Here is a 26550-nt window from a genome sequence, read left to right on the forward strand (position 1 = left end):
ACGGCTTCGGAGAGAGTTAAGGAGAATCTTTTGTCGTAAAGATTTCGATGCATGAACGAGAGGAGCGTAATTACATGACGTCACAGAGGTACGGCAAGGTGCACGGATATTCCACGTGAAGATGCAATTCAAAAGTAAGAAAGCAATTTGATCGTGTCGTAATTAACAATACAGTATATCGATCGAGGTGTGCGGGATTCGGACGAAGGTGCACATTAAGTTGTTTTAAAGGTAAATACGTTTTTAGCCAAAGTCTTTCACGAACCGGATTGCCAGTAAGCTGGTACTCATTCTGCAAACCTCGGAAGGATGACATGCTCACTCAACCGACCTGGTGTTCATTGAACGGCATGACAGGGGCTCAAACTCAGGACCTTGCAATCTTAAAGCAGCCATCTTGACCGTCAAGGCAGCACCAGGCTCCAGGTAACACGTGAACAGGTGAGTTATTGAGAACTTTAGAAATTCGAGTTTTCGTTTCACTTTAACCCGAAGCAGCTGAATCGTCGGATTGTTTAACGATATAAATAGCTGACAGGGAGGGAATGGCGCCATGACACCGTCATAAATGTAAAACGGGGACGTCGTGGTGCTGCTATCTTTACACCCACGAGTTTGAGAATATCGTTCACAGCACGCGGTGAGCAGAGTACGCAGCTACACTCTTTACACATGCGTTACAACTTAGGATGATTACAATGTCGAAGGATGTAAAGGTTGTTAAGTGCTGACGTTACTATTATCGTCAGAAAAAGTTTTACACGAACGTCAAGGCACAGGAATAGCGGTTCAACAATGTGGTTCCAGATTCGGTGTTTGGAGGGGCTTTTTTGGGGGGTGAGAGGGTCAGGGGTGGGGGCGAGAAGAGGTTATAAAAGGTAAGTTTGACACACGTGATAAATTTGTAATTATAGTGCAATTACACAAATATCTATCAACGAAGGGTGTTCAAATTGTTGTAGAACGAACAAAAGACAATTCCAGGACACGGCGATACAGTATACAAGGCAAATAAATAAATAATAAACACATACATATAGTTTCATAGAATTACATATATAATGTGTAATCAACAACATTTATATACAAATATATCTGCCACATACTCGTATGTCATTCAAAGGCAATGTATACCTACATATACAGTCACGTGAAAAAGTAAGTACACCCCATGTAAAGTTTTGACTTTTTCAACATATTTCAACATACAGCTGTTTGATCTTCATTTCAACAATATTGATAGATAAAGGTGATATAATATAACAAATATCATGAAACATTTACATTTTGTAGTCCATTGTATAATTTAAATAAACATAAATGCAAATTTCGCATGTGGAAAAAGTAAGTACACCCCTACATTTATCACTACTTCAAATACCTAAAATTAGAATCAGGTGCACCAGCTCAGGTGCAAATGATTAGAACATCGTTGGAGAGGATCTTGGAGGAACCTGTCTTGTTTAAACTTCAGACATTTAGTTTGGTTTGCTCTTTGTTGTTGAAGTGTGCGGCGTCACCATGCCTTGATCAAAAGAGCTCTCTGAGGCCTTCAGAAAGAAGGTTATAGATGCCTACGAGTCTGGGAAGGGATTTAAAAAGATCTCCAAACAATTTGAAATCAATCATTCGACTGTCCGGAAGATCATCTACAAGTGGAGAAGATTCCAAACAACTGCCAACTTGTTCAGGCCAGGCCGCCCCAGCATGTTCAGCCTGAGAGCAGTCCGCAAGATGCTGAAAGAAGTCTCTAAGAACCCCAAAATGTCATCACGGGACCTACAAGTAGCTCTTGCCACTGTTGATGTCAAAGTGCACGAGTCTACCATTAGAAAGAGGTTGCACAAATTTGATCTACATGGGAGGTGTGCCAGGAGGAAACCTTTGCTGTCCAGAAAGAACATCAGGGCAAGACTAAAGTTTGCCAATGACCACCTAGGGCAAAGACCAGCACTTCTGGAACAATGTGCTCTGGACAGATGAGTCAAAGGTAGAGCTATTTGGCCACAGTACCAGAAGACATGTTTGGCGAAAATCAAAGACAGCATTTGACCACAAGAACCTGATACCAACTGTAAAGCATGGTGGTGGAAATATTATGGTTTGGGGTAGCTTTGCTGCATCAGGGCCTGGGCAGCTCACCATCATAGAATCCACTATGAATTCTTCATTGCACCAGAGGGTGCTTGAGGATAATATAAGGCCATCTGTCTTAATAAGGTTGAAGCTCAACCGAGGGTGGACCTTGCAACATGGCAATGACCCTAAACATACCAGTAAATCCACCAAGGGTTTTTAAAAAATTTTTTTTTATACAAGATCGAGGCTCGGGAAAGAGCTAACATTAATCACACGAAAAGTCAAACCGACACATAAAACACAAAAATAAGGGGAGCGGTAGACAAGTTGGGGAGAGAGGGGGAAGGACACAAACACAACATGTGAGAGCAGGGACATCGGGAGAAATGTGGGAGGAGGAGGGCTTGGGGGGAGGTGGGTGAGGTATAAGACACATGAACACTACAAGGACTACCAGGAAAGAAGTTAGAATTTCAAAAAAAGTGTATCTGGGGTGAATTAGCGGGGGTAGAAAAGATCAAGGTTTTGGATGGGGGAAGATAAGAGATGGTGGTGAAGAGCTGTTTTAAAGACCTGGAGGGAGGAGTGGGATTGAAGGGAGTGGGGGAGTTTGTTCCAGAGATGGGAGAAAAGAGGAATGAAGGAGTGAAGGTGAGCAGAGATTACAACTCATGCAGAGGAAATGAGGTGATGCACGTTTTTTTCGGAAATGATCGGGGAAGTAGTCTATTATATACAGACCAAATTAAACTTACAAACAAGAGGACTACTGAGTTTATGTATATTTAAAAACTTAACAAGGCATCGTCCAGCATTAAAGAAAGCTACGCCTACATAATGCAGAGGAAAGGAAATAGTCATGATTAATATTTGAAGTCTAATAAAAAAACAACCTTTGGTTTTCGCCAAAGTTTTCACGGCTGAATGATGTGCAAGTGCAGAATTTTTTTGGAGAACTGCATTTCACATTTGCATGGACATGTAATTCACATATTATGTGAAGTAAATAAACATACGTGGCAAGTTAGAGGTTTTGAAAAACAGGTTGGGAGGAATCAAAAGCGGGTTTTATTTTATTTATTTATTTATTTATTGTTGCCATACTTGGTAAAGACGCTTTTTTCGAGATTGTCAATGACACAAGATACACCACAATACTGAGATAACCGTTTATCGACGAGTAATGAGAATTAGGTTCCGAGCAATACAACTTCAAACTCGGCGATGGTGGTGACAATATGAAATAAGTAATGATTGATACAATAATTCCGTTTTGCATTTATGAGTGGGAGGAGGAGAGAGGAGGGCAAAAAAGTTGGGATTCGGATGGGGAGGGGGAAGGAACAAAGTTGGGATTCGGAGGGGGAGGGAGAAGGAACAAAGGTGGGACATATTTGGGAGGGTGAGGTTGAAACTTTGGGGAGGAGGGATTGAGGACTTTCGGTGGAGGGAGAGGTTGAGGGGATTTTGTCCAGGTCTGCAGAGAGTGAGGAGGCTGCAGACTGCCGATCTGAGGGATGAGGAATGGAGTGGATGGAGTCCTCATGGAGTCATCAGCACTCCATCCTCAAGGAATGGATGGAGTCATCAGCAAAGAGATAGAGAGGATTTTCCAGAGAGTCGGAGAGATCATTGATGAAGACCAGAAATAGCACAGGGCCCAGAACACTACCTTGGGGAACTCCAGCCAGAACAGGATGGGGAGATGAGAGAAATCCATTCAGGGCCACACGTTGCCTACTACCAGAGAGGAAGTCCACAAGCCATGAGTGGAGATTTCCATGGATACCATAGGAGGAGAGTTTGGTGAGCAGAGCTGGGTGCCAGACCGTATCGAAGGCACGTGATATGTCAAGTGAGACAGCTCTGATTTCCTGTTTGGCATTGAGGACCTCCATCCATTGTTGGGACAGCAGAAGCAATATGTCCAGAGTAGAATGACCTGGTCTGAATCCAAATTGATGATCAAAGATCTAGCCATTGGAGAAGAGGGAGGATTTGATATCTGAAGCAATGATGGATTCCATGACTTCGCTGATAATTGGAAGCAGGCTGATTGGTCTGTAGTTGCAAGGATATGTTTTTGCACATTTTTTGTGTAAAGCGTTAATGTTTGCTGATTTCCAAGATGCTGGCAGATGACCTTGAGCAAAAGAGAGGGTGAAAAGAACAGAGAGAGGGTGAGATAGAGCCGCAGAGCAGGATTTTAGGACCCGTGGGCTGATGCTGTCTGGTGCAGTTGCAGAATCAGAGTCGGGTTTGACAAAAACTTCTCCACCTTGTCAGGAGAGAAGGACACAGAGTTCAGGAGCAGTTGGGTTCGACTGGGATAGGTGGGAACAGAGAGAGATGGGTTTGGGACACAAGATTTTGAGGCAAACACAGAGTTGAGGCATTCGGCTTTGTCACGTGCGGTGTCAACTGTGTAGCCATTTGAGGTAAGGGAGGGGATGGAGGGGGAACAAACACCAGAAACGGATTTGACCAGACGCCACCAGGATTTGGAGGAAGGAGACAGGTTTGAGGGTTCAATCTTGAGTGTGGAGAGATCGTGCTTCCTGGCACTCCTGAGGGTAGACACACAATTGTTCTGAGCTTGGTGGAAGGAACTGAGATTGCCTTCAGATGGATTTGCCTTCCAAGAGGCAAAGGCAAGTTGTTTCAGGGCAACTGCCTCACCACAAGATTCAGTGTACCATGGACGGGAGGAAGGGTTAGACAACTGAAGACGAGGTGGGATAAATCTGTGCATGAGAGAGAGCAGTTTGCTTTGGAAGAATTCCCAGGAAGAATTGATGTCAGAGGCAGTAGAGATGGGAGACCAGTCCAGATGATTGATGGCTGCTTGCAGACCGTGTCAATCAGCCTGAGTGAAATGCCAGGCTCGTCGGCGCTGAGGAAGCTCTCTGAGAATGGCCAGAGAGATGTCCACTTTAACAAGCACATGATCAGAAGAACCGATTGGAGCAGAAGAAGAGCAGCAGACATTTGCAGGGAAGTTTGTCATAACCAAGTATAGAAGAGAAGATACTCCATTGACTGCGATCCGGGTCGGGAAATTGACAGATTGTGTCAGTCCCAATGAGTCGCAGAAGTCCTTTGCTGAGGTGCCATGGCTGGTGAGAGAGGAACCCACACCCAGCCAGCTGGCATGATGACAGTTGAAGTCGCCACATATGAGGAAGAGAGAGTTTGGATGAGTGGATAGAAGTTGGTCCATGTTGTCCGACAGCGAAATGTAAATGGAGTCATCACTGTTTGGAGGACGATATAGAACACATATGAACAAAAGGTGGGAGCGGAGAGGAAGCCGTAGCCAGAGGTACTCCTGGGGGTGGGGTGGAGAGAGGGCTGTGCAAGGAGAGTGAGGAAGAGAGTTTTTGATAAAGATAGCCACCCCACCACCAGGACGAGGCTCAGGTCTATCATACCGGAGAAGGGAGTAACCAGGAGGAGATATTAAGGAATCAGAGACATCTTGAAGGAGGAAGGTTTATGTTAAGCAGATCAAGTCTGGATTGTCAGAAGCAACCTGAATGGAGAGATCAATCAGGTTTGAGCGAAGGCCCAGGATGTTTGAGGTCCATACCGTTAATGAGGAGAGAGGGGGAGCATCGGGTGCAGGACAGGGGAGGGGAGGGGTAGGGTCAGATGAAGGATGAGAGGGGGAGGTAGGGAGAGCAGTTGATAGTGTGTCAGAGATTACAGAAGAGTTACAAGAAAGGGAAGGATGAGGAGGACAAAAGGTTTGATGGTGATGGGATGAGGCACAGTGAGGTGTTGTTTGAGCGAAGTAGAGGGTTGGGGGAGGTGGAGGTATGAGATAGAAGGGAGACGAAGTGGGGAGGAGGCAGCTTTGAGAAGGAGGTGGGAGGAGGGAGAATTTGGGAGGGATGGTTGGGGGGGAGATTTGAAGGGGAGGGGTTGGGGGGGAGTTTTGAATGGGAGGGGCAAGGGGGGAGTTTAGGAGGGGAAGGGCAAGGGGGGAGTTTAGGAGGGGAGGGGCAAGTGGGGAGTTTAGGAGGGGAGGGGCAAGGGGGGAGTTTAGGAGGGGAGGGGCAAGGGGGGAGATTTGGAGGGGAGGGGCAAGGGGGGAGATTTGGAGGGGGGGGAGTTTATGAGGGGAGGGGCAAGGGGGGAGTTTAGGAGGGGAGGGGCAAGGGGGGCGTTTAGGAGGGGAGGGGCAAGGGGGGAGTTTAGGAGGGGAGGTGCAAGGGGGGAGATTTGGAGGGGAGGGGAAAGGGAGGAGATTTGAAGGGGAGGGGCAAGTGGGGAATTTAGAAAGTGGATGATGAATGAAAGACGAACATTTATAACAAATTGGGTTTATTGTGATTTTCAAGTTAGTGATCCATTTAAGAACGATGGTGGAGGGGTGGAATGAATGAGAATTTAGAGCATGTGGTGAGAAAGAATTATAAGAGATTGAATTTTTTTTTGGAAATGGAATGAGTTGAAGAGGAAATTGAAAGGAGCCTTTTAAATAGGAAGAAAAACAGCGTGTTGTAATAAACCACTGAATAAAACACTGCAGGGGAAAGTTTAAACATATTTAAACAGAACCGTGAAGAACAGTCTTATATTCACAAAGATACCAACAGGGAGAGGGAGCCGAGAGGGACAACCACGAGTCACTTGAACAGGGCAAAAGGTGGAAGGCAAGGGGATAATGGGGGCGGGGCGAACAGCACACGTGGACAGAGGCGCAGGATGGGACAAAAGCAAATGAGGCGAAAGGGAAATCAAAGTTTTTTTGTTTGTTTGTTTTTTTGGGGGGGGTGGGGGTGGGGGTGGGGGTTACAACGTTAGACAAAGAGTAGATGTTCCGGGAAGGTTGGGGGAGAAGGGAAAATCTAAAAACCTCACAAAAACAGCGAAGGAAGGAACAAACTTCGACGGGGGAAGCCTGAGGCTGCAAGGCCTCACACGTGGTGCGGCAAACAGAAACGATGAATTTATGAAAGATAAACACCAAGAAACTTCCAAGGGGCACACTATAGGTTCACACACCGAAGGATAAATACAGTTTCGACAAAATACAATTGTGAACAATGACTTAACTTTGAAAACGTGGAGATCGTGTGGAGCTTCGAAAATCTGTGACGTCGTCTCCAAGATCTCGCGAGACCTCTCAGTGGCTGAAAAGCTGAAAAGAATGGCTCAATGGCTGAAATGGATGGAAAGAAAGAAATGGAGGGTTCTGGAATGGCCAAGTCAAAGCCCGGATCTAAATCCCATCGAGATGTTGTGGGGGGATTTGAAACGAGCTGTGCATGCAAGAAACCCCTCAAACATCGCACAGCTGAAAGAATTCTGCATGGAGGAGTGGGCAAAAATTTCTCCCAGTCGATGTCAGAGACTGCTAGACAGTTATAAGAAATGCCTACTTGAGGTTGTTTCTGCCAAAGGGGGGCAATACCACCTATTGGGTGGCAATACCACCAAGGGTGTACTTACTTTTTCCACATGCGAAATTTGCATTTATGTTTATTTAAATTATACAATGGACTACAAAATGTAAATGTTTCATGATATTTGTTATATTATTTCACCTTTATCTTTCAATATTGTTGAAATGAAGATCAAATAGCTGTATGTTGAAATATGTTGAAAAAGTCAAAACCTTACATGGGGTGTACTTACTTTTTCACGTGACTGTATAAACTGAACATCAAAAGAAACTTATCACTTTCATTTTTTGAAATATGCAGCTTTTCAAACACGTTTCTTCAATTGTAATGGCTGATTATGTAACGTGAACTTCACTTCAATCACCTGGTTGATCAACAATGGCATGCTTGAGTGGTTCTGTATAGGGATCTTTCCCTTTAAATAATGACCCTCATAATGAAATCCTTCAGTTCTCGTGGTAGACATTCATTTACTGCTGTCTATAGTCACTCTAGAGGCTTTTGACAGGGAAAACAACAAGAAAATTCAGATGCCATGCCTGACATCTGAACAAGGTTTAAGGGCAATTGGGATGCTTGAGGCTGGTGTAAGCCAGCGCACAATTGCCCAACGTCTTGGTTGCTCACAGCCTGCAATTTCCAACCCGGCCAGGTGTTACGGTGAAACTGGAACTGTGAATGATGGTCCACGAAGAGGAAGACCATGGGTAACCAGCCCAAACCAAGACTGCTGGATTGTGCTGCAGCATCTTCATGATCGTTTCCGCCCTGCGACGCAAACAGCTGCAGTGACAAAAGGTCGCAACAACAACCGCATCAGTGTCTCTACTGTGCGGCGGCGCTTGAGAAGTCGGTGCCTGGTGGCAAGACGTCCTTGCAGAGGTCCAGTGTTGAACGCAGTGCATCAGCGTAACAGACCAAGATGGTGTCTGCAGCATCGCCGCTGGACACAGCAACAGTGGAGTGCAGTCTTGTTCAGCAATGAGTCCAGATTTTGCCGCCATGCTGCTAATGGGCGTCAACGGGTATGGCGCAGAGGTGGGGAAATGTATGCATCATGCTGTATTCGCCAGATCAATCGTTGGGGAGGACCCATTGTGATGGTATGGGCTGGCATTTCCACCCGTTTCAGGACACCTCTGGTCGCCATCGAAGGCAATCTCACAAGTCAGCGTTATGTCAATGAAGTTTTGAGACCTCATCTGCTGCCATTTCTCCAGGCTAATCCTGACATCGCAGTTTTGTATTGTGCCGTGCCTGTTGTCATGGAAAGAGTGGATGTGACTGAGAAGCTTGGGTGGACAGCCAATCCGTTCTAACACATTGTATAAACCCATTCTTCTGACAGTGTCAAAAGCTTTTGTGAGATTCACGAAAGCGAGGTAGAGTGGTGTGTTATGTTCCCTACATTTCTCTTGAAGCTGAAGAAGGGAAAAGATCATGTCCACAGTGGATCTGCCTGCTTGAAAACCACATTGTACCTCAGGATACACTCGGTTAGTGAGTTTCTGGAGTCTCTTTAGGATGATCCTGGCAAATACCTTCCCAGTAACACTGAGGAGTGATATGCCATGGCAATTGTTGCAGTCTCTCCGATCACCTTTCTTCTTATACAACGTGATGATGTTTGCATCACACATGTCTTGTGGAACAGATACTTCCCTCCAGCAGAGGAGGAGGAAGTCATGTAGGTAAGGCAGCAGGTGGGGCTTTCAGTCCTTAAGCAGTTCTGCTGGAATTCCATCCTTGCCTGGTGCTTTCCTGCTTGCCAGTAAATCGATTGCCTTCACAAGCTCAGCTAATGATGGTTCAGCATCTAACTCATCCATGACAGATAGTTGAGGAGGAGCAACTTTGGTGATGGTCGGACCAAGTGCTCTTTTTATTCCATCATACATAGCATGAAGGTTTCTGTTGTCACATACAGTCTGACTATTTTGGCAAAGTTTGATCCAAAATTTTGTTTGCACAAAATCTTGCTTTCGTTTTGAACAACAGCCTTAGTGGGGAAGGGGGGGGAGAGGGTTGCCAGTCCTCTCCGTCCCTCTGCTGGTCGTTGGGGAATTCACCCTCTTCCGCCCGTGCTGTTGGAGTTGACTGGACTCTCATCCACCAGATGTGCAGAGCCATCTGCCATTTAAACCGCATGGCTGCGGACCGTTACCCTGGTAAGGGGGGCTGACAGGTACTACACTTTGCCCACAGGTGACCTGGGTTTATGTTGTGCATCAAGTCAGCTGTGTTCTTTGCTTCAATGGCTGGCTCCATTTCTCCTGAAAAGGTTACGAACCAGTCTTTCCTGCTAGTTCTTCCTTTGCCAAATGTGGTTACTGCACTCTCGTAGATGACTATTCTTCGGAACTTCCAGGCTTCATCAACATTGCCAGTTAGGCCATCAGTAGGTAGGGACTGTTGGTAGGGACTGGATAAGAGATGGTGGTGAACAGCTCTTTTAAAGACCTGGAGGGAGGAGAGGGATTGAAGAGAGTGAGGGAGTTTGTTCCAGAGATGGGAGAAAAGAGGAATGAAGGAGTGAAGGTGAGCAGAGATTACAACTCATGCAGAGGAAATGAGGTCATGCACGTTTTTTTCGGAAATGATCGGGGAAGTAGTCTATTATATACAGACCAAATTAAACTTACAAACAAGAGGACTACTGAGTTTATGTATATTTAAAAACTTAACAAGGCATCGTCCAGCATTAAAGAAAGCTACGCCTACATAATGCAGAGGAAAGGAAATAGTCATGATTAATATTTGAAGTCTAATAAAAAAACAACCTTTGGTTTTCGCCAAAGTTTTCACGGCTGAATGATGTGCAAGTGCAGAATTTTTTTTGAGAACTACATTTCACATTTGCATGGACATGTAATTCACATATTATGTGAAGTAAATAAACATACGTGGCAAGTTAGAGGTTTTGAAAAACAGGTTGGGAGGAATCAAAAGCGGGTTTTATTTTATTTATTTATTTATTTATTGTTGCCATACTTGGTAAAGACGCTTTTTTCGAGATTGTCAATGACACAAGATACACCACAATACTGAGATAACCGTTTATCGACGAGTAATGAGAATTAGGTTCCGAGCAATACAACTTCAAACTCGGCGACAATATGAAATAAGTAATGATTGATACAATAATTCCGTTTTGCATTTATGAGTGGGAGGAGGAGAGAGGAGGGCAAAAAAGTTGGGATTCGGATGGGGAGGGGGAAGGAACATAGTTGGGATTCGGAGGGGGAGGGAGAAGGAACAAAGGTGGGACATATTTGGGAGGGTGAGGTTGAAACTTTGGGGAGGAGGGATTGAGGACTTTCGGTGGAGGGAGAGGTTGAGGGGTTATTGGGGTTGGGGAGGGGGTTTGAATGCTTGGATTGGGGAGGGGATTGAAACCTTCGGGTTGGTAGGGGGAGGTTAAGGAACTGGGGTTTGGGAAAGGTGGGTGGGTAGATGACTTGGGGTTTGGAAGGGGGGTATAGATGGCTTGGAGCTTGTGAGGGGGGTGGGTGGAGGGGAGTTGAGGAGTTTAAGTCACATATTACATTGTGCAAATGTTCTGCAGGTACCTGCTAGTTTTAAATAAATGCAGGAGTGCTTTTTTACATGAGCCTCGACTTTGTATACAAAAAATATATATTATCTGAATCTTCAAACATTGTCCTGGAACAACAATTTAACCCTTTAACCAAAACATGACCATGCACCCTTGTTTTAAGTTTTTCTAAGCCACACAGTTCCTGATCAATCCACCACATTTAGTTTATGATAATCATTGTTACCGGAGTGCCCATTATCAAGATTTTCACTTTGATTTCTCATCACCTTCAGTATAAGTCCGCTCAACACATACCCCCAACTTCCCCACCACCCGCCTCTCTCAACCCATACCCATGACCCCTCTCAATCCCCCACCCGACCTCTCTCAACCCATACCCATGACCCCTCTCAATCCCCCACCCGACCTCTCTCAACCCATACTCATGACCCCTCTCAATCCCCCACCCGACCTCTCTCAACCCATACCCATGACCCCTCTCAATCCCCCACCCGACCTCTCTCAACCCATACCCATGACCCCTCTCAATCCCCCACCCGACCTCTCTCTCAGCCTCATGTTTTGCAAAACGTACGAATATATAACCAATACTCATTGATGAAAATGAAAGCCTTGCGTGCTGCCCAGGTACAACATGGTCCCTTAATGACAGAGTATGAAATACAGTTCCTGCACTTGACTGTAAAGTTAAATGCAAGGCACACCTTTTTGAGTCCAGGTTGGATTCGTCCTGGATAGCGATTGGTTAAATTAGCCACTCGCGTCTGTCTGTCCATGGCGACAGCGATGTCTGCCGGGCTGGCGTCAGGACGTGCAGCGTCGTGCCCGAGCGTAGACGATTATGACCTGTATGGAGACTTGGAGGAAGAAGAACTCATCGCCATCGCCGTAGAGCAGAGCCTGGAGAGGAACTCGGCAGGAACGGAGTCCTCCAGTACGAGAGTGCAGGAATGTGGGGGACTCCGAGAGCGCGTGCCCCTCGCTGGCTCGTGCTCGGGATCGAGGGACCGTTCACGTGCACACCGTCTCCACTGCGCCCACGTCGAACGGTCTGTACACTGTTTTTTATTTGACCGAAACTTTGAAAAGGAAAACCTTTTTTTTACGTGTGTCGCTTTAATGGCAGGTTGATGATCCGTCGTTTTTGACCAGGGATGAACGGACTGCTGTTGGAGAAGGGGAGCGAGTGCACAACCATGAAGCGAGACCCACACCATGCTCACACAAACCACCATACTCCGACAGCGCATTCACCCTGCTGTGGGCCCGGATGGGAGAGTCGGCCCAAGAGTGAGTACAAACCCAATGCACTAATATTCTGTCGTAAGGGACGAGGGGACAAACAAATGTTTCCGATTTAATATTATGACTACTAATTAACAGTCCCAATTATTCCCACCTTCTTGTGGGGTCGTTCTCAGAAAATATTTGGTCCAAGTCTTGAGATTCACTGGGTATTGGCGGACATTATGGACTTGAGGCAAAATCCAGGGGGGACCCTCACACATATTTAAAGGGCATAGGCTAAGGATGACGGAACTACCGAGAAAACCTTCGCAGGAAAAAATGTTAGTTTTTTTTCTTGGCTGGGACCTGTCTAAAATATATTCCATACACAACCATTGCAGACTTTTATTATACTTCAACCCCCACCCTCTCTCCTCCCTTCATCTCTCTACTCATCGACCACCACTGTCTCAAATGTTCATAATATGTAAATTTCGCATAATGGTTGTTCTGTTTGGGCAAGACCATAAGAAAGCCTCATAGCTTAGCTGGTATGAGGACTCCAAGGGGTTACAGACTGACCAGCAATGGTCTTAGAAAAAGGGGAGTCAACACCATGCACAGGATCAACTCTTGGAAATAATTTTAAACTTGCCCAGTAAAACAGTAAATTTGGCCTATACTCTTCCAAATAGCAAATACATGATAGTGTTTGTATATGTGTATGTGCATGTGCATGTGTATGCGTGTGTTATGTATGGTGCGGTGCATGGACAGGAGAACTAAAATGGACCCACTGTGGAGGGCGATCCAGCAGGACGACTCAGCAGCACTGTACGCCCTAGAAGCAGCAGGGACTGATTTGGGTGCGGTGTTGCCCAACGGACTGAACTCCCTTCATGAAGCTGCATGGCAAGGGAGCACTCGTTGTCTCCGCATCCTCCTGAAAGGTTTTCTTCAGCTATTGGGCATCTACCCACAAACTGGAATCACACAATATCAACTGCTCCCAACAATTCTCAATCACACATGATGTATTCCCTGAATAACATGAAAATGAAAGAGTAGTTAAAGTAAAGGGAAAGTTTTTACATTTCCATTCCTGCCCAGATAAGATGTACACGGTGTCCCAAATGTTGTGTAGTGATTTAGATTTTGAATATTTTGTAAATGCTAATGCCTATCAATGTGATTTTCAATGGGGAAGGGGAAGGAGGATGAGGATGCTGAAGAGCGCTTACCTTCACGGATCCCACCGGCATCCTCAAACCTGTGGAAAATAACTCAGACTGAGGCGAGATTAAAATGTACAAAAATGCCGGCTTTATTAAACGGAATGCCGGTAATACAAAATAAAACGCGCAATAAACTAAATTCCTAAACGGGATGCCCCCACAAAAAGACTTGAAAACAGACGAAAGGGAAGGATAACTGAAAATAATAATTGTGTGTGTGTGCACTTCACTCGATTCGACCGGTGCGTCTCGTCTGAACTCTTCCAGGCCCCTGCGTGCAGTCTCGACGCGGCTCTGATGTTGGCGGGAACCGCCCGTTCCGATGTAGCAGGCCTCACCGTGCATCCAGAATCGCAGACGTGCAGCTTGCTCGTCCAGCCGCGCTGGTAAAACCGCAACTCTCCGTCCCCGCTCTGCCTTTTGCCTCTGCACATCCACCAGCCTGCTGCCGGAACACAGCTGCTCGCAACGTACCCTCCCCGAGCACTATCACTTTTGGAACGAGAGGCGCAAGAGGGAATGTTCGCCCTCAATGCCCAGATGCCAGACGAACAGGGTAACGAGGAGAAGATGCCGGCACACAACCGTTATTGCCAGACCCAAAACCGAGAAGGGTGGGGGGGGGGGGGAGGAGAGGAGCACTCACGACCGATCGCTACGGCATCCAAAATCGCTATGGTTTCTCGATCGAGAACAGTTTCTCGATCGAGGTGGCGACTTTTGTTCTCTCCGGGCATCAAAAGTTAAGTTATTTTTCCATTCGTGTGTATGTCAAATTTCCACTCGTTATTTTATCGTCTATGCGTTATTGTTTGTTTCTAGTTAGTTTTGGTTTGAATTTCCTGTAACTTGTAATGAATTAATCGTTTTCTGTTTACTCCGCGTGCGCGGCCTTTTACACTGAGGCTACCCCCGTCGGTGGTTGTTAACTTAAGTCCTTACTTGGCTGTTTTGCTTGGTTCTTAGATTTTTCCCTTCTCCCCCGAACTTCCCCAAACATCTACTCTTGTCTCACGTTTTAAATCCCCCCCCCCCCCCAAAACAAACAAACAAAAAAAACAAACATTTATTTCCTTTTCTCCATGTGCGCTGCTTCGTGTGCTTCTGTCCACGTGCGCTGTCTCGCCCCGCCCCCATTATCTCCATGCCTTCCACCTTTTGCCCTGTTTACATGACTCGTGGTTGTCCCTCTAGGCCCTCTCCCCGTTGGTATTTTGTGAACATAAGATTGTTCTTCATGGTTCTGTTTAAATATTATTTAAATATGTTTAAACTTTCCCCTGCAGTGTTTTATTCAGTGGTATATTACAACCCGCTGTTTTTCTTCCGATTTAAAAGGCTCTTTTCAATTTCCTCTTCAACTCATTCCCCTTAAAAAAAAATTCAATCTCTTACAATTCTTCCTCACTACATGTTCTAAACTAACTTTCATTCCACCCCTCCTCTATCGTTCTTAAACGGATCTCTGACTTGAAAATCACAATAAACCCAATTTGTTATGAATGTTCGTCTTTCATTAATCATCCACTTTATAAACTCCTCCCTTGCCCCTCCCCTCCAAATCTCCCCCCTTGCCTCTCCCCTCCTAAACTCCCCCCTTTCCCCTCCTAAACTCCCCCCTTTCCCCTCCTAAACTCCCCCCTCACCCCTCCCCTTCAAAACTCCCCCCCCAACCCCTCCCCTTCAAATATCCCCCCCTACCATCCCTCTCCAATTCTCCCCCCTCCCCCCTCCTCCTCAAAGCCGCCTCCTCCCCACTTCGTCTCCCTTCTATCTCATACCTTCACCTCCCCCAACCTTTTACTTTCCTCTGCCCCCCCTCCCCCCCGCAAACAACCCCTCACTGTGCCTCATCCCATCACCATCAAACCTTTTGTCCTCCTCATTCTTCCCTTTCTTGTAACTCTTCTGTAATCTCTGACACACTATCAACTGCTCTCCCTACCTCCCCCCTCTCATCCTTCATCTGACCCTCCCATCCCCTCTCCTGTCCTGCACCCGATGCTCCCCCCTCTCTCTTAATTAACAGTTTGGACCTCAAACATCTGGGGCTTTCGCTCAAACCTGACTGATCTCTCCATACAGGTTGCTACTGACAATCCAGACTTGATCTGTTAACAGAAACTTTCCTCCTTCAAGATGTCTCTGATTTCTTAATATCTCTTCCTGGTTACTCCCTCCTCCGGTATGATAGACCTGAGCCTCGTCCTGGTGGTGGGGTTGCTATCTATATCAAAAACTCTCTTCCTCACTCTCCTTGCACTGCTCTCTCTCCACCCCACCCCCAGGAGTACCTCTGGCTACGGCTTCCTCTCCGCTCCCACCTTTTGTTCATATGTGTTCTGTACCATCCTCCAAACAGTGATGACTCCATTTACATTTCGCTGTCTGACAATATCGAACAACTTCTATCCACTCATCCCAACTCTCTCTTCCTCATATGTGGCGACTTCAACTGTCATCATGCCAGCTGGCTGGGTGTGGGTTCATCTCTCACCAGTCATGGCACCTCAGCAAAGGACTTCTGTGACTCATTGGAACTGACACAATAGGTCAATTTCCCGACCCGGATCTCAGTCAATGGAGTATCTTCTCTTCTATACTTGGTTATGACTAACTTCCCTGCAAATGTCTGCTGCTCTTCTTCTGCTCCAATCGGTTCTTCTGATCATGTGCTTGTTAAAGTGGACTCTGGCCATTCTCAGAGAGCCTCCTCAGCGTTGACGAGTCTGGCATTTCACTCAGGCCGACTGGCACGGTCTTCAAGCAGCCATCAGTCAGGGGGAGAAGGGCCTTGGTAAGAGAGGTGACCAAGAACCCGATGGTCACTCTGGCTGAGCTCCAGAGATCCTGTGTGGAGATGGGAGAAACTTCCAGAAGGACAACCATCACTGCAACACTCCACCAATCTGGACGTTATGGCAGAGTGGCAAGACGGAAGCCAAACAGTTCAATCCTGGTTTCATCAGACCACAGAATCTTGTTTCTCACAGTCTGAGAGTCCTTTAGGTGCTTTTTTGCAAACTCCAAGTGGGCTTTCATGTGTCTTTCAATGAGCGGAGGCTTCCGTCTTGCCACTCTGCCATAACGCCCAGATCGGTGGAGTGTTGCAGTGATGGTTGTCCTTCTGGAAGTTTCTCCCATCTCCACACAGGATCTCTGGAGCTCAGCCAGAGTGACCATCGGGTTCTTGGTCACCTCTCTTACCAAGGCCCTTCTCCCCCGATTGCTCAGTTTGGCTGGGCGGCCAGCTCTCGGAAGAGTCCTGGTTGTTCCAAACTTCTTCCATTTAAGAATTATGGAGGCCACTGTGCTCTTGGGAACCTTCAATGCAGCAGAAGTTTTTTTGGGGCTTCCCCAGATCTGTGCCTCGACACAATCCTGTCTCTGAGCTCTGCAGGCAGTTCCTTCGACCTCATGGCTTGGTTTTTGCTCTGATATGCATTGTCAGCTGTGAGACCTTGTATAGACAGGTATGTGCCTTTCCAAATCATGTCCAATTAATTGAATTTACCACAGGTGGACTCCAATCAAGGTGTAGAAACATCTCAAAGATGATCAAAGGAAATTGGGAGGCACCTGAGCTAAATTTCAAGTGTCATAGCAAAGGGTATGAATACTTATGTCAATGTGATATTTCAGTTTTTTCTTTTTAATTAATTTGCAAAACTTTCTAAAATCCTGTTTTCTCTTTGTCATTATGGGGTATTGAGTGTAGATTGATGAGGGAAAAATGAATTTAAACGATTTCAGCATAAGGCTGCAACATAACAAAATGTGAAAAAAGTGAAGGGGTCTGAATACTTTCTGAATGCACTGTATACGAATGTGGATCGGCTCGCCAGGCTCGGCTCACCACGCGTTGCTTTCGAGGAAAGTGCTTGGTTTAACTGAGGATAATGACTGTATCTGAGTTGTTGTGCTGTCATGATTTACACCAATCATAATACAAACATTTATTTTGCACAAAATGATTTGTAATATTCATGATATTACATTTTTATAAGCAATTTAAGTTGAAGATTTAGATTGAAGAAAAAAAATAAAAAAATAAGGAACCCCGTAGCACATACACACAGGAGGGATGTGACAGACACTGCACAAGTATGCATACTGTTTATTAAATACTTGACCTCACTACCACGAAATAAAAAAAACAATGCACCACCACACAAAATTCAAAAACACCTCACCAACACATGTGACACATTATCAAAAACACCTCACCGCCACGTTATTAAAATTACCTCACTTCCACGTAATTCTCAAGACCGAACTCTCTTATCTGTCTCCCGTCTCCTGGAAAGCAAATCCAACGGAAGGAAATCTCATTTCCTTTCACAAAGCCCGAAACAAGTGTGTGTCCACCCTCAGGAGAGCCAGGAAACAATATCTCTCCATTCTTAAGACCGAACTCTCTTATGTTTCTCCCTCTTCCAAATCCTGGTGGCGTCTGGTCAAATCTGTTTCTGGTGTTTGTTCCCCCTCCATCCCCTCCCTTACCTCAAACGGCTACACAGCTGACCCAGCACGTGAAAAAGCTGAATGCCTCAACTCTGTGTTTGCATCTAAATCTTGTGTCCCAAACCCATCCCTCTCTGTACCCACCGTACCCAGTCGTACCCAGCTGCTCCTGGACTCTGTGTCCTTTCCTCCTGACAAGGTGGAAAAGTTTCTGTCAACCCTCGACTCTGATTCTGCAACTGGACCTGACGGCATCAGCCCACGGGTCGTAAAATCCTGTTCTTCCGCTCTTTCACTCCCTCTCTCTGTTCTCTTCACCCTCTCTTTGCTCAAGGTCATACTGCCATCTGCTTGGAAATCAGCCAACATCACCGCTTTACACAAAAAATGTGCAAAAACAGATCCTTGCAACTACAGACCAATCAGCCTTCTCCCAATTATCAGCAAAGTCATGGAATCCATCATTGCTTCGGATATGAAATCTTTCCTCTTCTCCAATGGCTTGATCTCTGATCATCAATTTGGTTTCAGACCAGGTCACTCTACTCTGGACATGCTGCTTCTGCTGTCTCATTAATGGATGGAGGTCCTCAATGCCAAACAGGAAATTAGAGCTGTCTCTCTTGACATATCACGTGCCTTCGATATGGTCTGGCACCCCGCTCGGCTCACCAAACTCTCCTCCTTTGGTATCCATGGAAATCTCCATGCATGGCTGGCGGACTTCCTCTCTAGTCACAGTCAACGTGTGGCCCTGAATGGGTTTCTCTCATCTCCTCTTCCTGTTCAGGCTGGAGTTCCCCAAGGCAGTGTTCTGGGCCCTGTGCTTTTTCTGGTCTTCATCAATGATGTCTCCGACTCTCTTGAAAATCCTCTCTATCTCTTTGATGATGACTCCACTCTCTGCCGCTCCATTCCTCATCCCTCAGATCGGCAGTCTGCAGCCTCCTCATTCTCTGCAGACCTGGACAAAATCACAGACTGGGCAAACAAGTGGAACATGTCTTTCAATCCTGACAAATCTCACACTCTTACGATGTCTCTCCGAAAAGACAGACTGGAAAACCCTCCCATCCACTTTCTGAATAATCCTCTCCAAGAAGTTCTGTCACTCAAACTTTTGGGTCTCACTTTCTGCCATGATCTTTCCTGGGAGAACCACATTTCAAATCTGGCCTCCAAAGACAGTCGCCGACTGGGCATCCTCCATCGTGCGAAGACCTTCCTTGGCACACCTGAGCTCCTCACCACATACAAGGCTTTCATCCGCAGCTCAATGGAATACTGCTCTCCCCTCTGGGCTGGTGCTCCTGCCTCACACCTAGCTCGTCCTCACGCTGTTGAAACCAAAGCGTTCAGAATCATTGGAATCTCCCGTGATAAAGCTACCTCCGAGGGCCTTTCACTTACTCACCGCAGGCAGGTTGGTGGTCTTTCTGTCTTCTATCGACTCCTCTCTGGCCTTGCTCCTCCAGTTCTCTCTGGGCTCTGTCCCCCAAATATTCCTGCAGGTCGCACAAGATCTGCCTGCAACCCTCTTATGGTTAAACTGCCAAAATCAAGACTCTCTGCTCACCTTCACTCATTCATTCCTCTTTTCTCCCGCCTCTGGAACAAACTCCCTCACTCTCTTCAATCCCACTCTTCCCTCCAGGTCTTTAAAACAGCTGTTCACCACCATCTCTTATCTTCCCCCATCCAAAACCTTGATGTTTCCGCCCCCCGCTAATTTCACCCCAAATCTACTTTTTTGAAATACCAACTCCGTTCCTGGAAGTCCTTGGTGTCCTTGTGTTTATACTTCTTCCACACCCCCCCCCCACCCCCCCTTCCCACGCCGCCTCCCCCCAAGCCCTCTCCCTCCCACACATTCCCGATGTCCCTGCTCTCAAATGTTGTGTTTATGTTCTTCCCCTTCTCTCCCCATATTGTCTACAGCTCCCCTTTTTATATACTTTGTTTGTTTGTCTGTTTGATTTGTTTGTGTGATAAATGTTAGCTCTTTCACGAGCCTCGATTATGTATACAGAGAAAAAAAAAAAAAAAAAAAAAAAAAACCAACTCCCGCTCTGCAAATCAAAACACCTCACCACAATTCAAAACAACTGTCACTATAGAGACAGGCTTGTTTTAACTGAGGACAATGACTGTACCTGTGTTGTCATGATTTACACCAATCATAATACAAACATTTATTTTGCACAAATGCATTTGTAATATTGGTGATATTACATTTTTATAAGCAATTGAAGTTGAAGATTTGGAAGTTGAAAAAAGATTTATTTTCAAAAAATTTCAAATAAAATAAAGAAAAAATATCAAAATATTAAAAAAACAACCCTACGGAGAGGTACACACATGGGAGAGGTGGGAGAAATACCAGAAGTTTGGTATAATTTCACAAAAGTTTGAAGTAGTTCAGTGACAACACAACATAACACAGGACAGACACTGCCCATATATATTGTTTCGTCCAGGGGGGGGGGGGGGGCTGTGTTTCATTTGTAGGGGGTAGGGATACAATAGACCAGGTGGAGTGTATAGATTAGTGTGCTCCGACTGTCGCGAAGAAGGAGAACCACCTCAATGTACTATAAGTAGGGATTCGGTAGAAGGTGTGTTCGGATTAAGTGTATCTTCGTCCCCATTACGAGGAGTGTGGTCTGTTAATTAGCTCAGGAATTATGGGTAATTTATCCCTTGTATGTCGTTACCTCGGTAATTTATTTCCTATGTCCCTTTTGCCACCACACCACAGACACGAGCAGAAATCGCGCATTTAAACACTCTAATTAAAAACCTACCGGAAGCCAGGACATTGAGCGCTGCCGCTCATGACTTGACCTTGGAAGCGCACAGGACGGGCGGGCCGAGGGCCGCACCCAGAAGGGCAGTGATTGGTCAGGCTTTTGATTGGCTCAAGGCCCGATTGGCTCAAGACTTGCTGATAGGAGCAGTAAGATGGGACTTGCTGATAGGAGCAGGGAAGGACTGGTAGGGAGAGACTCGCTGATTGGCGAAGCACCCCAGATGACGTCAGAGCCTGGGTGATGAAAGAACGCGCTACTCCTTGGCTCCTCGCTCTGACCGATTCCCTCTTGCGCCTGCTCGTTTTGAACTTTGTTGGTGAACGATCGCATTTTTATCTCTCTCCGCATCAACACCCTTCTGGTTCTTCTCTGATTTTGGATCTCATCGCGGGCGGCCGTGCGCTGATATCTTGCTGGTGGTCATGAGGAAGAATAGCTGCGGCTTTCCAAGCAAGCGATGGGTGGACGAGCGCTGCTGGCTTTCTGCAGTGCAACACACAGAGAGGCCTGGGTTCCCGCCAACGAACGAGCGATTCCCGCCAACGAACGAGCAGTTCCCACCAACGAATGAGTGGTTCCCACCAACTAATGAGCGGTTCCCACCAACGAATGAGCGGTTCCCACCAACGACCGGGCGGTTCCTGCCAAGAACGGGCAGTTCCCACCAACGAATGAGCGGTTCCCACCAACGAATGAGCGGTTCCCACCAATGAATGAGTGGTTCCCACCAACGACCGGGCGGTTCCTGCCAAGAACGGGCAGTTCCCGCCAAAGAGCGAGCGCATTTTGCCGCGAAGGCCTGGACGAGTTCTGATGAGACGCACCAGTCGAGTCGAGCACAGTGCAATTAAATAACACGTTTTGCTTTTATGGTTCTATTTCACATTGTCCATAAAGTATTTGATACTGTGTGTGGGAGCGCTCCATATAGAAATTTTAGTGTTTCCGTGTTTTATTTTGTACTGCCAATTTCCTAATAAATCCGGTATTTATTTTTGTACATTTTAAATCAGTTTCGTGTGAGTTTATTTATTACAGGTGAAGATTGCATTGAGGAAGCCCTTTAGGTAAGGCTCCGGTTTTCTCTCTCCCTCTTACTCCCCCACGCGTATTATCCGCCAGTTGATTGAACGCCTCGGAGTAACAGCTTGTTTGGTCAGCCGTGCTACCCCACGGTGTACACCACACAAGGCAGTCATGCGACAATATCTATATGTATATACAGACTTGGCATTTAATATGGAATATATTTTTTGTGGGGGTGAACTTACTTTTCAAGATGTCGTAGAACCAAAAGTTCATTGGAATTATGTTGAAATTATTCTAGATTTTGTTAATGTGACCTTTAAAAGAAACAAAAACCACATTTGACATTTCGAAACAAATAAATTGATCCTTGAAAGTGATGTAAACTGATATCGAACTCAATTCATGGACAGTACTGTGTTAAACTTCTGTACGTTTTCCAGAAGTATCTCTTTATTTTGCACATTAGCCAATTTTTTTTTTAACAAAAACAAAAGTTAAATTACGACTGGTATTATGGACAGTAAAATTACAGTTCAGTACTACGTGTAACCCCCACGAGCATTCAGGAGAGCACATACACATTGAGGCATGCTGTTCACGAGATTTGCCAAGGTTTGGACAGGAATCGCTTGCCATGCAGTGACAATAGCCTGCTGCAATTCACGTACAGAGGTCGGCTGCTGGTCCAAGTGGTCGATTTGATGCGTTAATTCTGCCCACAAGTTCTCTATCAGATTCATATCCGGGGACATGGCAGGCCACTCCATATGCTCTACACCACGGTCAGCAAGAAAGTGTTGGATCATGCGAGCACGATGAGGCCGTGCCTTGTCATCTTGGAAGACAAATTTTCCTCGAAAGGCTGCACGAGCAAATGGAAGCAATGTTTTTTCCAGAATGGCCCTGTACTTGAACTGGTTCAGGTTTCCATTCAGAACAACCAGGTCAGTTTTGCCCCCTGCATGAAAAGCAGCCCAAACGGTCACCACACCACCTCCAGCTTGGACTCTTGGCACTATACAATCTTTGTTGTAGGCTTCATGCACTTGTCTGCGCACTCGGATGCGGCCATCTTGACGATAGACCAGAAATCTCGACTCGTCACTGAAGATCACGTGATTCCAGTGTCCTGGCTGCCATTGACGGTGCTCTCTGGCCCACTGCAATCGGGCGCTGGCGGTGTTGTCTGGTCAGGCGTGGCTTTCTCAGGGGATGCCTGGCACGATAGCCTGCTTGAACCAGTCGTTGGTTGACGAGCCTTCTGGATACAGGCACATTTGTCAGTTGCTGCCACTCAGCCCTAAGCCGATTAGCTGACTTGGTACGGCCATTGCGGACTAACCGGTGCAGCTGGCGATCATCCCTCCTTGTGCTTCTGCGGGGACGTCCTGGCCTCGGTATTGGAGTAGGGACACCCCTCTGAGCATTTCGTTTTAGGATCTTTGACACCTGACCTTGAGTGCTGCCATACTGCTGAGCAATAGCACGCTGTTTCATGCCGTAATTTTGTAAAGCCACCACTCCATGACAAACAGCATTGTCGAGTTGACGGACCATCTCCAGAGGAAGCGGCAATAACTTTGGAGACGTGCCGCAGTTGTTTTCCACTAATACAGAACGCAACAACCCTTGTATACCCGACTGTGAAGCCAATCATCAAATGCACCTGTCCGTACATTTTGCCATGCCACCTGTGATATAATCCTGTTGTTGACTTCTTGCTGCGACAGACAATCAGTGACATGGTTCTTTTAACAAATAAATCACCAAAGTGTAAAAGAAACTCAACAGATTGATATACTGAGTTAAGAAAGTAAACCCAAGTCAAAAAAAAGAAAATATCCCATATTAAATGCCAAGTCTGTGTGTGTATATATATATATATATATATATATATATTGTTGCGGATCCGGGGGTCGGCGCTCCCCTTACCAAGGGGGGGTTAATCCCCTTGTCTTTCAAACTGGCCAATCCCCCAGTCCTGGAAATTATGACGTCACTTCTGGTCGGGAGTAGCCAGGATGATTGGTCAATGAAGTCCCAAATACCTGCTTACTCGGACCGACCGTAAGCGAGGAGATAATTTCCACCCGAGCCGCAGCGTTAATGGATGCGCCGAGCGAAGCGAGCTGGGACTCGGGCCGTTACCAAGAAGACTAAACCCGATCCTGAGTGGTTCTGCCAAATCATGCCACGTATATCAATTGGGGACAGGACGAAAGCGATCGGATGAGAAGAAACGAAAAGGGGTAAAGAAAGAACAAATATGGTTTATTTATACAGTAATGATTAAAGAGGAAATGAAAGGGCAAGAATATACAAGTAGATTAAATAAAAGGACACAGGGCAAGCTTAGACACTCTTATATAACACTCCCAAGACAATACGAACAGACTTACACGAAACGGTAGTGGTGGGAAGGAAGAGAAGGTTCATGCAGATGGCAGGGAAGGAAGGTCTGGCAGATGGCACAGGCGTCGGGGTCCCGCTCCAGGTGCACGCTCCACTCCGGTCTACTTCTTGGGTTCGCGGCGAAACCCGGCAAGCAGCGCAATTATTATTGTCATGGTAGCGGACCGACCCTCTCTCTCTCTCTCTCTTTGCTCTTGCTCATCTGCTCTTACCATCCACTGGGCTCATCTGGCTCTCTCGTTCTCCCGGGCACACCTTTTGATGTTCGACTCCTTCTCTCTCCCTGGCTCATCTCTCGAAGTAGTGCCCGGCGGTGCTTATATCGGGCTTTTACGTATCAAGCCGGCGCTTTTTAGGACACACCCACCGGTGAGCTCGCCTCGGCCCTGATTGGTCGCGGGGGCTCCCGGACTCCGCCACTTGATGGTGCGTTGATGGGCCACGCCTTCGTTCCTGGCGCTCCTCCCCCTTCTTCTTCAACTCGGCCGCGTGGCTTATGGCGACTTGCGGGATAGAAAACCACTCGCACTGCTTTTGAAAGGAACTTTGGGGCCTACTCTTATTTAATTAATACAACGCAGATTCAACTATTGGAAACAGATCCTTAACTGAAACATAGACTAATGAAATAACTAGAGAGGTTTCTACGGTGTCCTACGTGTTGTACATGGCCTAACTAGGGTGCAACCTTTACAAAGGGGGATATTTACAAGGCTTATTATTATTTACAAGTGAAGGTTCTAAAAAACGTAACAATATACAGACTTGGCATTTAATATGGAATATTTTTTTGTGGGGGTGAACTTACTTTTCAAGATCACTTAGAACCAAAAGTTCATTGGAATTATGTTGAAATTATTCTAGATTTTGTTAATGTGACCTTGAAAAGAAACAAAAACCACATTTGACATTTCGAAGCAAATAAATTGATTCTTGAAAGTGATGTGAACTGATATCGAACTCAATTCACGGACAGTACTGTTAAACTTCTGTGCGTTTTCCAGAAGTATCTCTTTATTTTGCACTTTAGCCAAAAGTTTTTTTAACAAAAACAAAAATTAAATTACGACTGGGATTACGGACAGTAAAATTACAGTTCAGTACTTCGTGTAACCCCCACGAGCATTCAGGAGAGCACGTACACGTTGAGGCATGCTGTTCATGAGATTTGCCAAGGTTTGGACAGGAATCGCTTACCATGCAGTTACAATAGCCTGCTGCAATTCACGCACAGAGGCAGGCTGCTGGTCCAAGTTGTCGATTTGACGCGTTAATTCTGCCCACAAGTTCTCTAACGGATTCATATCCGGGGACATGGCAGGCCACTCCATATGCTCTACACCACGGTTAGCAAGAAAGTGTTGGATAATGCTAGCACGATGAGGCCGTGCATCGTCATCTTGGAAGACAAAGTTTCCTGGAAAGGCTGCACGAACAAATGGAAGCAATGTTTCTTCCAGAATGGCCCTGTGCTTGAACTGGTTCAGGTTTCCATTCAGAACAACCAGGTCAGTTTTGCCCCCTGCATGAAAAGCAGCCCAAACGGTCACCCCACCACCTCCAGCTTGGACTTTGGCACTATACAATCTTTGTTGTAGGCTTCATGCACTTGTCTGCGCACTCGGATGCGGCCATCTTGACGATAGACCAGAAATCTAGACTCGTCACTGAAGATCACGTGATTCCAGTGTCCTGACTGCCATTGACGGTGTTCTCTGGCCCACTGCAATCGGCGCTGGCGGTGTTGTCTGGTCAGACGTGGCTTTCTCAGGGGATGCCTGGCACGATAGCGTGCTTGAACCAGTCGTTGGTTGACTAGCCTTCTGGATACAGGCACATTTGTCAGTTGCTGCCACTCAGCCCTAAGCCGATTAGCTGACTTGGTACGGCCATTGTGGACTAACCGGTGCAGCTGGCGATCATCCCTCCTTGTGGTTCTGCGGGGACGTCCTGGCCTCGGTATTGGAGTAGGGACAGCCCGCTGAGCATTTCCTTTCAGGATATTTGACACCTGACCTTGAGTGATGCCATACTGCCAAGCAATAGCATGCTGTTTCATGCCGGAATTTCGTAAAGCCACCACTAAATGACAAACAGCATTGTCGAGTTGACGGACCATCTCCAGGGGAAGCGGCAATAACTTTTGTAGACGTGCAGCAGTTGTTTTCCACTAATACAGAACGCAACAACCCTTATATACCCGATTGTGAAGCCAATCGTCAAATGTACCTGTCCGTACATTTTGTCACGCCACCTGTGATATAATCCTGTTATTGACGTCTTGCTGCGACAGACAATCAGTGACATGGTCCTTTTAACAAAGA

General features: G+C 46.3%; 3 protein-coding genes across 5 annotated transcripts in view; all 3 read left to right on the top strand.

The window, feature by feature from the left end:
* The window catches only part of DTD1 (D-aminoacyl-tRNA deacylase 1), a 903613-nt gene that overhangs the window by 426299 nt on the left and 450764 nt on the right, over window positions 1-26550 (top strand). The window lies entirely within an intron of this gene.
* BTBD7 (BTB domain containing 7) overlaps window positions 1-26550 on the top strand; it is a 643025-nt gene that overhangs the window by 226184 nt on the left and 390291 nt on the right. The window lies entirely within an intron of this gene.
* LOC137426715 (uncharacterized) overlaps window positions 20-26550 on the top strand; it is a 49879-nt gene continuing 23348 nt past the window's right edge. Inside the window, exons 1-4 of one of the 3 annotated variants that reach the window (XM_068115519.2) lie at window positions 20-441; window positions 11834-12098; window positions 12202-12339; window positions 13054-13226. In XM_068115519.2, coding sequence (XP_067971620.2) covers window positions 11836-12098; window positions 12202-12339; window positions 13054-13226 — 574 coding nt within the window. In that variant the 5' untranslated portion in view covers window positions 20-441; window positions 11834-11835. Of the gene's footprint in view, window positions 442-609; window positions 641-11833; window positions 12099-12201; window positions 12340-13053; window positions 13227-26550 lie in introns of those variants that run through there. The other 2 variants (XR_013623623.1, XM_068115520.2) reach the window with 2 other exon arrangements.

Source organism: Myxine glutinosa, chromosome 5 (genome assembly GCF_964187855.1).
Source record: "Myxine glutinosa chromosome 5, kmMyxGlut1.1, whole genome shotgun sequence".
Taxonomy (NCBI): Eukaryota; Metazoa; Chordata; class Myxini; order Myxiniformes; family Myxinidae; genus Myxine; species Myxine glutinosa.